Genomic DNA, 15,328 nt, shown 5'->3' with positions numbered 1-15,328 from the left:
AGGCTGCGTTATACTGCGCTGGAATTCGTTCAAGAACCACTGCTGGAGTTGTTTTTAAGTTAGCTGAGGGTGTTGTTGTGCATATTGACGAAGGGCCTTCCTTTAAGAGACTGAAAGGCCAGGTGTCTTGCGGTCTGAAGGCATCTTTTTGATACCTGGTTTAGCCAATAAATTGATCAGGTTAAGGCAATATAGGCAGGTAAGAGGTTCACACCGAATTTTAGAAGTTGAAGCTGAAAGTATAGCGTTAAAGAGGTTATGTTCCTACGGAATATTGCGTTATCCAGGTTTGACTGTAGGTGTTCGCCCTCCTTCTCGTCAAAGCTTCAGGATCGTTGGTCCATTTGTGATCTGACATATATACCGTGTGACCCTTCGAGTACCTGAGTCCTTCTTGCTTCTCTGCTTTGTTAGATGAGTAGGATTGCTGTTGGCTTGATCGCGTGCGGTACAAGAAGACAGACGGCCTGCTTGGGGACCGTTGGCCTACTCACAAAGAAACTTGGAGAACAAAGCAACACCGGATCGATATCAACCTTCGGATACTCGATATTGAACAGGAACATACACTTCCAGAGTCGCTCGATAACTACCATGGGGGAGAGACATCTTTCAATTGCAGATGAACAGGCGAAGCATCAGGTCCGCTTGCCTAAGAAGCTGATCGTGTGCTGCGATGGTGAGTAACTCAAAGAGCATCAATCTGACATTTCTAATACTTCATAGGTACTTGGATGGACAGGGACAATGGCTGGTCCAAGGGCAAGTTCGGCCGACCTGGAAAGCCGCAGTCCCCTTCCAACGTAACAAGGATCGCCCGCGCCATCTTGCCCGAAGACGAGTCCAAGCATCCGCAGATCGTCTACTACCAAGCTGGTATTGGCACAGGCCTTGGGCTGTACGATCAATTACTAGGTGGAGGCACTGGTATGGGCCTTTCAGAGAACATCCGCGAAGCCTATGCTTTCCTGGCCAGCAACTACTCGCCCAGGGACGAGATCAGCGAACCTGATTCAATCTTCCTTATGGGGTTCTCCAGAGGGGCATTCACAGCACGGAGTCTGGGCGGCTTTATCGCCGCTGTAGGCATTCTCACCAGAAAAGCCATGCCCTATTTCTATGACTGCTTCAAAGATTGGGAGAACGCTGGCGTCGATGGCTATGAGCCACAGTTTTTCCAAGTATACGCTCAAGCTACTGGAGAGACAGACGTGCTGAAGAACCTCCCTAAACTCAAGCCACCGCAATCACCCGAAGAAAATCAGATCGACACCTATATGGCAGCCTACCTTAAGCATCTTCTATCCCTAGGCCTGACTCAGGAAGTTCAGATCAAATGCATTGGCGTGTGGGACACCGTGGGCGCTCTTGGAATCCCAATTAACCCGCTCTTCCAGCGTGTATTGGCAATGCCGGCGTTTGTGAAGGAGTATCGCTGGTATGATACAAGACTCAGCGACAAAATCGATAATGCTTTCCACGCTCTGGCTCTTGACGAACATCGCTTCCCATTCTCACCGGCCGTGTGGGAACTCGACAATGGCGGCAAGACTAATGTCAAACAGGTCTGGTTCCCAGGCGCCCATTCGAACTGCGGAGGGTCATATGAAGACTACGGTATGGCCAACATAACTTTGGCATGGATGATGGACCAGCTCTCCGGCAACAGTCGTCCCGCAGCAAAGGACTTCGATCCCGTCGACTGGATCCGATTCGACGACGACTTCATCGATCAATGCTTCAAGCACACCAGCAAGTACTACGCCAAGAACGGAGCAGAAGGAGAGGACTACTCCGGCTGGGCCATGGGCAAAGTCTATGATTCTAACACATTCCCACAATCCCTCACCGGCGCAGCAACCCGAACGCCCGGCCGCTACCCGCGAACCGACTACGAAACCGGCCGGTACTCCACCACGCAAATGCTCCAAAACACGCACGAATCCATCCACTCCTCGGTCCGCGCACGCATGGACCTCGCAGGCCGGGAAGTCGAACCGCAAGAATGGTACCAGAAATTCTCCCGCTGGCTCTACCGCACCCTCACCCTCCAAAAACTCATCAAACCCTACCACCCACAACGCCGCAAAGGCCTCCTCCCGGCGACCGGCGGCCCGCTCGAAGGATGGAAGCTCGTCGACGGCCACGCCTCACACGCCGAACCGAATCACGAGATCGACATGAGTCCCGGGGGTGTCAAACAGGTCCACTGGGAGTATTCCGGCAAAGGGCGCGTGTCGACGAAGGTCATGAAGGAGGATGTCTTTGCGGAGAGGGGCTATGAGCAGCGGTTGCTGGAGCATGATCAGGCGATTGCGGAGCAGGTGATGTATTCGAATAATCGGTGGAGTTGGTTTAAGAGGCCGAAGAGGCAGAGTGGGGTTGTCAAGACTTTTTAGGTGAAGAGATGGGAGTGTGTGCTTCTTGATGAGGGTGCAGGATGATGATGTTGTTTGGCGAGCGAGCGATTGGCATGGTTTTAACGGGCTATGATTATGATTATGGTTATGAGAGCATTCCTTTAGCGATGAGATACCATAACTGAAGCGGAGCTGTTTTGTTATGAATGGGAAGAACTTGAAATTGGCTTCCTCCCGACTGTAGTGTACAGTGAACAGGTAAAGTTCAGGACCCAGTAAGCTAGGGAGTGAGAGCACGAGGAAGTCAGATCGATCTTAACACGAGAATTCAAGTGTGCAGTAAGCCAGGGAGTAAAGAAATAAGTGCTCTGAGTCTCTCTGCGATCATCGTCGCCTCATGAACCACGCAGTCACCAAAGACGCAGCCGCGGCACCAACCAAGACCCCTATTCCCAACTCCAGATATCGACTTCTAGGCTCTGAGGCTTGCCGTGCAGGTCTCTGCACACCTCTCGATTTACCAGCAAGATGACCAGGTTTCTGCTTCTGGCCATACGTCACATGCAAATCCATCACTTTCCTCAAGCTGTCGTCTCTCATATCTCGCTTGACCTCGCCAATAAAGGTCTTCGTATCTTCCAGATTCCAGCCCAGGACTTTCGTGAAGAGTATGGTCGTGAACCCTTCCATCCCTGATATCGCCGAAAGCATAGTTCTCGCGCCTAACGAGCGCTCTGTCGGGTCCGAGGGCCATGTGCCGTATTTGTGCGCGAACACTTGTTCGTTCACTTGAGTGAGGCCGGCTTCTTCTTGGAATGTTTTCAGATGCGGTCCGAGTTGGATCGGACGGCCTCGCTTTGTAGCCGCTTGATCGAGCAGACGGTTCCATTTGAAGACTGGTCGTAGCTCATCGATGTTCTCGGACATCGGTAGCGGTTTGTCATCCTCGTCCACGAGATATTGATGGCAAAGCGAAAATTCCTGATGCTCGACCCAACCTCCTGGGGCTAGATGCTTCAAGATCTTGGACATCATCTGGTTCCAGTCCGCCACGCATCCATGCACCAGGCTAAGATGAATAAGGTCGAAGTAATCCTCCGGGTAACGCCATTCAGATTCCATGTCCTGAGTGATCCACTCGACATTTGCCGGCTTGTTCTTTGGTTGGACCGGGCTGACGTCCATGCCAATGATGAAAGCAGAAGGATAGTCCTCGGCCATTTGGAGACACCATATGCCGCTGCCACATCCGATGTCGAGGATCTTTAGTCCGTGCTTGTCTGGAAGAGGTGCGAAATGTAGAGTGCCGCCTTTGACTTGAGTGAGGATCCAATGCTGTTCATTCAGTCTTTGAATCTCGGGTTCATCGTTGGGCATATAGTATTTCCCGAGTTCGGTCGAGGCGTATCGACGTCCATTCTCGTAAGTCCAGTTGTAAGCGCTTTCAAGTTCGGATTCGATGTTCTTCTCTCTGCTAAATGGTTAGCTCCGTGTCTACTGAATGGACTGTAGTTCTGTGTCGTACAGTGTTTCTACGTCGACCAGCTTCCCAGGATGTGTAGGCTCGGCACTCGCTCGGCTACCTGTCATGGCGTCGCTGCAGGTACAATGTCAGTCGTTGATCACGGCTTTTATGCTGAATCGTTCCAAGAGTGTGCGACTCGCGGATGCGTCTAGGGTCAATAGTGTATCGCACTCGATTAGTGAAGATCGCGAAGTCACAAAAGAGAGCGTCCGCTTTTCAAGCGGTTCACCGATCAAGTATTCACGGCTCTATCATGGCAACAATGTCTCCATTCAGATGGAGCCCCGTTCGGAGCCGAGTCACAGGCAGTTTGCAGTAGTCCACTGCCGGCGTCCATCGCTTGCTAATGGAGCCAATGGCCTGTAAGACGGACTGCATGGAGATGCACCACTCGCTCGGCGGATGCACTGCCAACGCGGCAATGCAGATTTTGGTTCCTTGAGGATGGGGAGGTGAGAGTGAGGTGGAGTGAGCGAGCGAATGTGAAGTGTGGCATGAACAAGGTTCGCGGAAGAAGGGGGCCGATCCGAGAGGTCTGTGCGCTTTGTGTGGTGTCGCGCCAGTCAACCTCACTCCATCTACGACGTACTTTGAATGTTTACTGAGATGTAACATCCTTCCCATCCCACCTCTTGCGAGCCATCTGAACAGCTCAAGGTGCGATTGACAGCGTGGTCGCCTTGGAGACTTGGAGAGATCACAGCCAGATCAATGCTTTCACTTTGAGCGGAATGGCTACTCCGGACTTCTCTCGATCAGCAAGGCTTGCGCCGAACAGCTGGGTCCACGTGGAAAGTATGTTAACGGCCAGGGCAACGCGAACAATGAGACAGGGTGCGCTCACGACAACTCCCCAGTCTATAAGAGACGACTCTCGAGCTTCGTGAGATGACCTCGACTCACGCACGCGATTATCGAAGTCATGCGCAAGTCATGGTATTTCCGATCGTTTTCAGGCAGCCAAGCCCCTGATCGTACCTCAGGCTGCGAAGACGGCTTGCGAGTTATGGGGATTAACGGGATTGATGGGCGCACCTCGCCGGTACCCTTTCTACTTCTCTTGCAAAGGAACAGTCACCTAAAGCTTTGGTCTTACGCTCGATACCGGGCAGGTCTTGAGGAGGAGAGACACTATCCAAGGTCTTGCAACTCTAAATGCGACTACCAGAGAACCGGCTTTCCAAACTCACAGTTTGAGCAGAGACCCACCACAAACAACCACCAGCTCTCTTGACACTGCCAAACTTTTCGTATGTCAAGCAGCACGGCTACTCGAGGCCAGTATCTCCACGTGATGGTTGTTGTTTGTTTGCTCGAGTACCGTGTGAACTCTGCCATGTCGCGTTTCAGTCGAGCAATCAACATTGATGGTAGATAAATATTTTGTGTCTGTGACCTGTCTGAGCGTGAGATCTTTCCTTGAGAACAAGTCTACAGGAAACCTTCTTAACGCGAACAGACGTAAGTTGCGGAAGAGTTACGTGGTGATGTCCATACCTAACCAATTCCCCAGCACCTGAACACCAAAATGGATTCACCACCAACATACTGGCAATCCGAGCTCCACAACCCAATCTACGAAGCCGAAACCACCATCCTCTTCGACCAAGTCCGCAGCCGCTTCCGCGAAGGCATCTGCACGCTCGAAAACCTCCCCCGGTTCATGGAACTCCGAAGCCCCGCCGACTGCAAAGAACACACTAAGGGCATCGACAATCTCCTCGAGAGCATGGTCGCTCTGGCGCGATGGCTGGTGGGCTTTTCGGATCGGGCCACGGCTTGTCAGCAGAATTCTTTGTGGACTCGCGCGGCTGTTACGGGGTTGAGGGTTGAGTTGCATAAGTACTCGTGGGAAGTTATGCGGATTTCGATGATGTTGAGGCGGTCTTCGTGAGGGAATGGTGGATGGATGGGTGGGCCGATGTTTGGCGTTTGGAGGTAGACGGGGACAGGCTCTGGTATCGTGGGTGAAAGCGTGATCTGACTGGTTGATGCTTGATTCTGGTAGAAAATGTTATGACGGCCGAATAATGTGTACGATTCTCAGCATCTCAATCAAGAAGCAAAAGGATGCCGACCAAACTGACTTCGATCTCCCATCACAACACCAGATCTCTGAACCCTAGTCGCAAAGTCCATAACCTCAGTATCGTACTCACCCGCCGAAATCTCGCCCCTGAGTAACCGGTCAAGCATGATAGCATCACAAGCAGCTTGACCAGTTGAAGCCGCCGTATGTGGCCGAAAGCCAGCTAGCGCGTCACCGACTAATAGCACTTTGCCATCGTAGAAGCGATTTGTTGGGCTGATAACATCGGTGATGGCTTGGATGAACGGATGCTCGGTCTTTTCAACCGCCTCAGCGTATTGAGGAGGTAGGACTCTCTTCGCGTGTGATTTTTGCTTCTCCCAAACTTGCGGCTGCATCGTATCCACGGGAAGCGTGATCGCGTGGCGTCGGCCATTGACATCGGTCATGAGCTCTTCGAGATCGTGACCGCCTTCTTCGTAGTTGCAGTACCAGACCCAGTTGAAGAGTCTTTTGCCGGGCTCAGTAGTACCATCTTGGCCTGGAATGAGGTAGCCGAGTGATTGAATCGCTTCGGAGTGGAAGAAGGTGAATTTCTCGATGAAAACCTTTATTGCTTCCGGCGATAGCTGATCCTCCGGCACTGTGCCTCGCCATGCGACGTAGCCAGCGTATTTACGCTCCACATCTGGTTGTAGTAGCCGTCGGATTGTTGACGAGGCTCCATCTGCAGCAATGACCAGATCGACGAGATCCGTCTGCTCGCCGCGGTCTCTGTCGGTCCAAGTCACTTTGACGCCACCCGGTACGTTCTCAATCTCCTTGACAGTGCAGCCGTTATTATAAGTTGCCTTAGGCCCCTCATTAGCCCCAAGACCCTCAACATAGCTGCTCTCCAGTCCTTCCACTCTCCATCGCAGCAAGTGATACAACAAATCCCACGAAGTCATCCGTTGCTGCCGATGCTCCACACTGTCGGGAATAATCTTGCCATCACGATCAAGATAATGTCGTAGACCGCTTGTGATGGCAATCTCCTTCCCAGGTTTGACGTATTCTGAAAAGAAGACTTGTGTTTCGTTTCCGGCCACTACGCCGGCTCCTTGGTTGTGAAGTAGTGCTGTGGGTGAGCGCTCCAAGATCCGGACCTTTGGCGGCGAAGGTAAAGAAAGAAGAGTCAAAGCATGCATCAGGCCACCTAGTGACCCTCCGACTATTATGACGGATTTTGGAGTCGTGATTGGCGCCATTGGCTGGATGTGTGCCTGTCCTCCAGGGATTGATGTGTAGATGTCTCTCGCAAGTCAAAGAGCTGTGAATCTTGCAATGGACGCTGAGTACTTGTTGATGAATAGATCTCTCACAATCGAAGACATCATTGATCAATACTATACCTGGCCCTGCTCACGAGCTACGAGAAGCTGAGGACGATCTCCTCACGTAGCGCCTCTGGCTTAGAAATGCACCTCCCAAACCCACGAGCATCCTGTACCGCCTTTGGAAGGTCGATGGCTGCTATGACATGGGCTGAGTTATTGTCTCGAGGCGTGATTGCAAATTCGAATAATGTGAGGATCATGGGCATGAGGAAGGAGAAGTCAAAGAAGTGCCGTCGGTAGAGGGGTGCAAGGACGCAGAGCCGTTGCCGGGCAACGAGCGAGTAAACAGACCGCTCACCCCACCAAGACCTCACCCAACTTCTTATTAGAGAGCAGCAGCACCGTTGCGAACCGCGATCTCGAGAAAAGACGATGAGTTTATGAGGAGAAGACGACGCTGCGGTTTGCTTGTACCACGGGTCTCGCGCAAATGGCGCGGCCAAGCAAGTCGAAACATTTCGCTATCTACGAGGACGCTGGCATTCCGACCCCAGATTCCGATGAATCCTACCAACCTTCTTTTGACGACGCTGTGAGAGCCCGGCAGGAAGCCATTGATGAAGAAGAAGAGGGGGATGATGATGTGTTCACGGAGCGGAGGTGCGATGAGGCGGTCAGTGATGGGAGTGAACTGGAGGACATCGAGGAGGCGGTGGAGGTGACCGACGACGAGCGCCGAGAGTCTGCTATTACTTCCACCTCTGTCTCATCTCTGCCAGAGTCATCGACCGATACAGACCAGGAAAGGTCATTGCCCATGCACAAACCCTACACACCACCGATGATCCGACCTTCGTTTCGCCGGCCAGAGTCTGTCCGACGGATGCAGATGACTTCACCTATCCCATTCGAACGCAGCCCTCGAAGGTCAGCTCTTCATTCGCAGTCACGATCTGGTACGCCGCGGTCGGCACGGTCCAGCGTCAAAGGCAGTCCACGATCGCGAAGGAGCCAGTATGAGGAGTGCGTGGAAGTGGAAAAGAAGGAATATCCGTTGGTATTGCTGCATGTCTCTCTGCTTCCGGTGGAGCTAAGATGGAGTATGGAGGCGATGCAGGAGGTTCTGCCACAGAGTACATTGGACAACCTGCAACGGCTGCGGTCGAAGGTCACGGAGACTATTCTTCAGCGAGGAATACTGATCCCACACCCAAGGGAAGAGTACGAACTGCTAGAGGAACGTTTGCTGGAGGCTCTAGAACTTCGCAAGGAGCGAGTGACCAAGTGTGGACATTTCCGTGCTCGAGACTCAATTTCTTCCGCATCATCAGAGGAGGGCAGCCTGCACAGCGATTCAGGTGTCGGTTCCAGTGTCGACTCCGATGGAGAGCTGTGCATAACTTGCAGGCACCACTTGAAGACTGCACGCCCTGTTCATGGATCCAGCGGAAGCAGGTGGAATATCAGAGTGTTTGCTGCCAACGGACTTATGCGGGCATCAGCATGGGCAGCTGCTTGGTCTGAAATGGAGAGGGTGGATGTCGAGATTTTGCCTTGGATCGGAGAGGATCTTCGTCGCCAGCTGGATGCAAGGATGGAGCAAGAAGATGTGGACGAGACCTTGAATGTGGAAAGTCCCAGTGACCCAATTCGCGAACCAGCGCAGGCGGCGCTGCCACCACCTCCCATGATCTCGGCAGCACCTCAAGAGACACCTGAACCAGAGGATCCTCATGCCGACTTGCCGCAAGTGTATCGAGCGAAAGACGTCCCTTTATCACTGCTGCTGAAGAACTATATCTTCCTGCTTGCCAAGGACAAACGCAATATCGCCATCTTCGGGCTCGCGGTTCTTGCAATGTGGTTGAGCTTGAGAGCGGCATTGGTATCTCCGACACTTGAGATATCTTCGTTACCTCCGGTCTGCGAGTTGAACAAGTCAGAGCCTGTACAGTTGGATACGAGTGAATCCCGAGCTGAAGATGAAGCCAGTGCTGCGGTCGAAGTCAATGCCAGCATTGTCGATATTGCTTTGACAGAAAAGAGTGTATCCAGTCCGATCGCGACGACTCCAGAGCCGGCCACAGACTTGGAGAGCACAATGTCAGACGATGCGGACCAAGCTACTGACATGCAATCCGTCGAGACTTGTGACAATCCGGCATCTGCAGTACGCTTGTTTCAGCGTGGTCACGAGGTGCTTGACGAAACCTGCGAGGCATGAGAAGTTGGAAAGCATGACGGCCGAACTGTTTGGAGCGATTTGCTGTAGTGTAGCGTAGCTTAGCGAAGCGTGGTGTCTGGCGTTGTAATTCAAGGGGATGTTGTTGGCGGCTCTACGCCCAGCACATCAACCAGACGTCTCAAAGTGCTCGCAATCACATCGTGTGTTCGTTCCGTCGCGTGGGCCTCGTCGATGATGCTTTCGACCTCCTTCCTGATCAACGGCGGTATGGCGTTGTACCAGAGCTTGGGTCCAATGATCACGAACTTGTGGAGGTCGAAGTCAATCGTGCCTCGAAAGTCCAAGATCCCGAACCGGTGCTTGATTGTAACGGTCCTCAGATTCATGCTGATATCGGGTTGCGATGAGATGACGTCGATCCACCTATCGACTTCAGCTCGAGCTCGACGATAATGGACAGCCAGGATGAATGTGTTGAGGCGATAGAACATGGCTAGCGTCTCGCGCCGGAGTTGTCGTGATACTCGAAGAAGCGAAGATTGAGTGCATTGCTTCGCCGCATCGCCGCCGAATATCTTGGGCGCCAGGACGGAGAGGTTGTAGGAACCTCCAGCTCCCAGTGGATACTGTTCTTGCAAGGCGTGCTCGTATATCTCGAGACGGAGCTCGGCTGGTAGAGCTAGGAATCGTGAGGGAGTCATTCTGCGGGACTTTCTTTGAGATACGAGGGTTAGAATATCGGTTTCGAGATCGGAGGAGTCGCAATGTCGATGTGGATTGTATCTGGGTTCAAATTCGTGATCGATCACGTTTTCCAATCCATTGTCGGGGAGATGAGCTCGAATGCAGGTGCTGGAGCTTGGATAGACGATCCCTTGATGCATCATTTTGGGATAGCGCAAGGCCCACGTGACATTGATTGTTGAAGGAGGACTATATTGCTATAAAGATTTCTTCGAGGAGACGGCCCTGTATATGAGCGGAGGGCTGACTTGTCGTTGACATAGCCCGGCGTCGGACAGCGGACAAGATTAACTCAAGGGATGTTCCAAGGAATAGCCTGGTGCTTACAGGCATCACGATACTGATATGATGCTGATTACCTCAAAACGGAGGTCAAAATCCGTGTATCCGTGAAGCCGTAGATTCGCCATGCTTTCTTGTCGCATCAAGCGTGACATCTTGAGAGGTGCTGTCATGATACTTATCAGGTGTTGCAACAGGGTTGCTTTGTCTGTGTGAGATGCCTGCGGCAAGGTTCGCTCCTCTGACAGTGCACTTTCTATTTGTCCGAGCAGTCTGAGCGGGCGACCTGTCAATGGATGCAACCAGCTGTTCTTGTTGCGCATGACGAGTTCTTGCATGTCGAGGTCGACTGCAGTAGATCTGTGACATTCCTCGAAGTACTGCAATCGGACCTTTCGTACTCTCGTACACATGGCCGGGTTGGAGTACACATGCCGGATCCAGTGCCGTACTTGACCGCGTCCCTCGCGGAATCGGAGCAGTAGGATGACCACACAATCTTCATAGAACAATGGTAAGGACTCCTTTCGGAGCGTGCTGCAGACTTCGGATATTGGCGGGTGGTATCTCTGAGGTTTCCCTTGCCACGGGGCGGACGGCAGGCCAATGGCTATTGGGCTGCGTTCGTGAGCGAAAACATGCTCCAGTATGAGCAAACGGAGCTCGGCGGGCAGCTGAAGCAGTTTCGATGCCTTTGGAGTGGGTACCATCTGCGATCTGGCGTGAACTTGAAAGTAGAGTGATGCAGGGAGCGAACAAAGTTGAGGTTGGAGGAGTCGATCGGTTGAGCTTCGGCGAAGCTTTGAGTCGATCGAAAAGGAAAGGCGTCGCCAAGCCCTAGACGTCTCCCGCACTGCCGTCTTGCAAATTCAAGCCGCCGCAGCGAAGACAACGACACTCCATCGCCAGGACATCGCCCAACCGCCAAACCGCAAAGATGTCGCTCGTCTCCGGCGAGAAGTCGAACTTCCAGTTCATCTTGCGTCTCCTCAACACCAACGTGCGTATATTCCCGCCTGCGAACCCGCGCCAAACACCCGGTCACACGAGGCTTGGACGACGAGGTGGTATGGGACAGAGACTGACGGGCATGTGACAGGTCGATGGCAAGCAGAAGGTCATGTACGCCTTGACCAAGATCAAGGGTGTCGGTCGCCGATACAGCAACTTGGTCTGCAAGAAGGCCGATGTGGATCTCAACAAGCGGTACATCTCCCTCAACCCAGCGCACACAAATCTCATCGATCTCGACCCCGAAACATACTAACGATGCTTCCTACAGCGCCGGCGAGCTTACCTCCGAAGAACTCGAGCGCATCGTCACCATCATTCAGAACCCAACCCAGTACAAGATCCCCACCTGGTTCCTCAACCGACAGCGCGACATTGTGGACGGCAAGGACAACCAGGTCCTCGCCAACGGCGTGGACAGCAAGCTCCGTGACGATTTGGAGCGACTGAAGAAGATCCGGGCCCACAGAGGTCTCCGCCACTACTGGGGCCTCCGCGTCCGTGGCCAGCACAGCAAGACCACTGGCCGTCGCGGCAGGACTGTCGGTGTCAGCAAGAAGAAGGGATAAGGGTGTGCGAGTTATTATGGTGCGACGATGGTGGGAACGGCGTCTTCATCAGGCAGATGGCTTTGGGGCGTACTATCATGCATGCATTGGTGGTGCTATAGCAGTCCGCTCACCGTGGGCATGCTGAGATAGCTCGGCCACAAAACAGAATCAAGTCATCAAGTTCAATGAGGGATACCACTTTCTTCGTACTGTTCGACATGTGCTTCTGTGTGGTGATGAGCGAAGATGCGTCGTAATCGTCTAATACTGACTGATTGAGAGCGGCTACGTCGAGCTCTGAGACAGCATTGAGCGTTCAGCATCACGACAGCCCACACCCAAAATCATCTCCAACCATGCGTAGATGGGTTCTAATCGCGACAGCGCCATGTAACGGCTATGTACGCCAATGTTTCCTAGAGTCCTCTGCTCAAAATGGAGCATCCATTCCCATTACTCGCAAGCTTTGTAACAAACCTGCAATGCGAGTGAAATTATGGTCACTTTTGGAGAGTAATAGATACAAGCGTATTGTCAACTGCCACACCTATTCGACACAATGAAAGTCCTCTCAAGGGGCATTACTCGTGCTATTCCGAATAGACCGTGTAGAGTAGGAGGACAGCAAGAGCCGAGTGCGACTTGAGAACGAGTCTATACCAGTGCCGACTGCTACGCTTCCAGAACGTTGGTGTAAAAGGCGGACCGCTTTTGGGGGTGTGGTCCAGTATCTGCTCGGGCACATGGCTGTAGCTGGGCGTGCAGGACTCCGCCACATTAAGGCACAGGGCGAAACTGAATTACTTCGTTCGTTTGGAGAGTGACCGTTGAAGAATGTCGTGTTATAGGTTGATTTAATTCATTGCATAGCGTACAGACTAAAGGAGCAAGTTCAGTCTCTGACCTATCCACCCAAGAGCCTTTTCTCTATAGCCATGACAGCATTTCCATTCTCAGTCCGCCATTCCCGTCGTAAGTATACACCGTACAGATACAGGTGCGATTGTGATCCATTCCTCCTTGACATCCTATATCCTCTGCTTAGGACTCGATCCATTCACCGTCCAACCACCTGTTCAGCATGTCAAGGGAAGCAGGAGGCTGGTCATGAGGAACCATGTGGCCTGCAGCGTGAATGCTGATGAAGGTGAAGTTGCCGGAGGACTTGACTGCACCGATCTTGCTACCATCTTCCTGGAGCTTGAGGTCCTCGAGAGGAGCCTTGGAGTATGCCTTCTGTCCTGGCCACTCCAATGCCTCCGTCCAGGCGCGATTTCCGAGGCCGTTACAGATATAATCTGCGTCCTACTCAATTGGTTAGTTTTGAAGCCTCTGGTGAAGTTGAGATGTTACTTACACCTGCGTAGATGAGGACAGGGATCTCCTTGAGAATTCCGGGCACCAGACGGTGATATGGCTTCATCCAGTCACCATTGAAGAGGAAGTTCTGGTTAATCTGCATGTTGCAGGACTCGTACTCATCGATCTCAACACCGAGGGCCTTCTTGACCTTGTCCTTGTTGAGCCAGTCCTGAATCCAGTTGAGTTCGTCGTAGCAAAGGTTGCCACCCTTGCACTTCTCGCGGACATCGTATGGGTTCTGGCCGGTACGCTGGTATGGTCCGATGAGGGCGTTGTTACAATAGATGCTGGCTGGAACGCAAGTCCACACAGACTCGCTGTTGTAGCAGTTCTCGATCAAGCTCTGGCAGCGTGGGAGAGAGTTGTCCATGCTCTGGCACTCCTGCTCATCGAGGACAGCGGGCCATGCGCCCTCACCACAGGCCATTGGGCGGTAGTACTCGTACTGGGTGTATCCATCAGTAAGACCGTTTCCGATAAGGACGGATTGGAGGTTGATGTTGCGCTTCTTGTGCGAGAGGATCTCAGAAGCGAAGACAGGAATATAGTGTCCAGCGTACGACTCGCCAGAGATGTGGAATGGCTGCTTGGCGTACTCTGGGAACTCCTTGAAGAAGAGAGTCAAGAGGGCATACACATCCTTGCCGGCGGCAACGGTGTTCGAGACGCTGCTGCTCGAGTAGGAGTAACCAACGTTCACTGGCTGATCCAAGAAGATGACCGAAGCATTGGCGTTCCAGCTGGCTGGGTTGTACTCAGTCTCGATCTTTGCATTGATGAAAGACGGGCCAAGCTCCATGAAAAGACCAGTCAGCGAAGAGCAGCCAGGGCCACCGTTCAACCAAAGAACAACAGGATCGTTCTTAGGGTCATTGCGCGATTCAAAGAACCAGTAAAAGAGATGCTTGTCGTCCTCTTCGTTGTCCAAGTATCCAGAATACTGCTTGACCTTGTCAACGCCAAGGCTAGCTGGGTCAACCTTCTTGGTGCGCAGGTTGAAAGCCTCAAGATGACCATCAATTTCGCGCTCTTTCTCGCCCTTGGAGTTGGTCGTGTACAGCTCTTGAACGTCCTGGCCCTTGGTGATGAAATCCCACTCGCTATCGTGCTTGCGAGTGTGCTTCTTGGGCAGGCTGAAGAACGACGCCTGGCTCATGCTCTCTGGGAACATCATCGCCACTTCATCCCAGACCTGCCGGGCTTCTTCGGTGAGATGCTTGAGCTCATGCTGGAGGTTCTTCAATGGCTTGGACCAAGACGAGGCCTTATCGCCGGCGGATTTGAACGTCTCTTGGAGCGACGCTGGGATCAGAGGCTGTTGCTGCTGCGGGACGGCGGCAACAGCTGCTCCGACGAGGAGCGCCGATGCGGCGACCTTCATGGCGATGGTACTGGGTCGATCGCTTGATCAGGCGACAGCTTTCCCAACGGAGATGGTGCTGAGATCGAGCTGTGTTGGTGGCGGGGAAACAGAAACGAAACAATCGATTGAGATAGGGAAGATTCTAATGAAGCTGCTGGTGGGTTTGATGGACCAGACAGCGAAGTCGAGATGGCTTGAGGAGAGAGAGGAAGCAAGAGAGGGCGAAACAGCTCAGCAAGGTCATGAGGCGGCGTCACGGTGCCTGAGCAACGGACGACATCATGCCCGAATCTAGCCTAGCTCCAAGCCCCAACCTTATCTAGGGTCGGCCAGACTTAACAAACTCTTAACCTACTTAACCTTAGCTAAGCGAGCACTTACCTACCTTCTACTACTCTTTCTCCGTTTCCTTTAGTCCTAATACCTTTATTCCTTCTACTAAAATACCTTAAAATACTATATATATCGTCTAGTATACTATTATTATACTTACGTCTTTTAGACTCGAAAACTAGCGTAACTAGATCGAAGAATAAATAGCCTAGCGAGTACCTTATAAGACGATTCGAGAGGACCTTAAAGCGAGTACTAGTATAA

The 15,328-nt window shown here is 52.5% G+C and overlaps 8 protein-coding genes across 8 annotated transcripts; 4 read left to right on the top strand and 4 right to left on the bottom strand.

Annotated features, from left to right (window-relative positions):
- Positions 1–594: 594 nt before the first annotated feature.
- Positions 595–2,399, top strand: M409DRAFT_30824 (uncharacterized protein; the record flags this gene model as incomplete). Its single annotated transcript, XM_033810086.1, has 2 exons — positions 595–679; positions 727–2,399. 2 exons carry the CDS (start codon positions 595–597, stop codon positions 2,397–2,399), a joined length of 1,758 nt encoding a protein of 585 aa, XP_033659549.1.
- A 345-nt stretch (positions 2,400–2,744) lies between these two features.
- On the bottom strand, positions 2,745–3,950 carry M409DRAFT_71516 (uncharacterized protein; the record flags this gene model as incomplete). The annotated part of the gene is made up of 2 exons (XM_033819207.1): positions 2,745–3,831; positions 3,886–3,950. 2 exons carry the CDS (start codon positions 3,948–3,950, stop codon positions 2,745–2,747), a joined length of 1,152 nt encoding a protein of 383 aa, XP_033659548.1.
- A 1,463-nt stretch (positions 3,951–5,413) lies between these two features.
- On the top strand, positions 5,414–5,779 carry M409DRAFT_30822 (uncharacterized protein; the record flags this gene model as incomplete). Its single annotated transcript, XM_033810085.1, has 1 exon — positions 5,414–5,779. The coding sequence occupies one exon, from the start codon at positions 5,414–5,416 to the stop codon at positions 5,777–5,779; it is 366 nt and encodes a 121-aa protein (XP_033659547.1).
- A 161-nt stretch (positions 5,780–5,940) lies between these two features.
- On the bottom strand, positions 5,941–7,164 carry M409DRAFT_71515 (uncharacterized protein; the record flags this gene model as incomplete). The annotated part of the gene is made up of 1 exon (XM_033819206.1): positions 5,941–7,164. The coding sequence occupies one exon, from the start codon at positions 7,162–7,164 to the stop codon at positions 5,941–5,943; it is 1,224 nt and encodes a 407-aa protein (XP_033659546.1).
- Positions 7,165–7,723: 559 nt separating this feature from the next.
- On the top strand, positions 7,724–9,457 carry M409DRAFT_61443 (uncharacterized protein; the record flags this gene model as incomplete). The annotated part of the gene is made up of 1 exon (XM_033814765.1): positions 7,724–9,457. The coding sequence occupies one exon, from the start codon at positions 7,724–7,726 to the stop codon at positions 9,455–9,457; it is 1,734 nt and encodes a 577-aa protein (XP_033659545.1).
- An 89-nt stretch (positions 9,458–9,546) lies between these two features.
- M409DRAFT_71513 (uncharacterized protein) lies at positions 9,547–11,154 on the bottom strand (the record flags this gene model as incomplete). Its single annotated transcript, XM_033819205.1, has 2 exons — positions 9,547–10,044; positions 10,522–11,154. The coding sequence occupies 2 exons, from the start codon at positions 11,152–11,154 to the stop codon at positions 9,547–9,549; spliced, it is 1,131 nt and encodes a 376-aa protein (XP_033659544.1).
- A 227-nt stretch (positions 11,155–11,381) lies between these two features.
- Positions 11,382–12,024, top strand: M409DRAFT_30818 (uncharacterized protein; the record flags this gene model as incomplete). Its single annotated transcript, XM_033810084.1, has 3 exons — positions 11,382–11,444; positions 11,544–11,650; positions 11,727–12,024. The coding sequence occupies 3 exons, from the start codon at positions 11,382–11,384 to the stop codon at positions 12,022–12,024; spliced, it is 468 nt and encodes a 155-aa protein (XP_033659543.1).
- Positions 12,025–13,047: 1,023 nt separating this feature from the next.
- M409DRAFT_71511 (uncharacterized protein) lies at positions 13,048–14,749 on the bottom strand (the record flags this gene model as incomplete). Its single annotated transcript, XM_033819204.1, has 2 exons — positions 13,048–13,311; positions 13,364–14,749. 2 exons carry the CDS (start codon positions 14,747–14,749, stop codon positions 13,048–13,050), a joined length of 1,650 nt encoding a protein of 549 aa, XP_033659542.1.
- Positions 14,750–15,328: the final 579 nt, after the last annotated feature.

This window comes from Zasmidium cellare, assembly GCF_010093935.1.
Source record: "Zasmidium cellare ATCC 36951 unplaced genomic scaffold M409scaffold_74, whole genome shotgun sequence".
NCBI classification, from domain to species: Eukaryota; Fungi; Ascomycota; class Dothideomycetes; order Mycosphaerellales; family Mycosphaerellaceae; genus Zasmidium; species Zasmidium cellare.
This window is presented reverse-complemented; position numbering and strand designations above follow the sequence as displayed.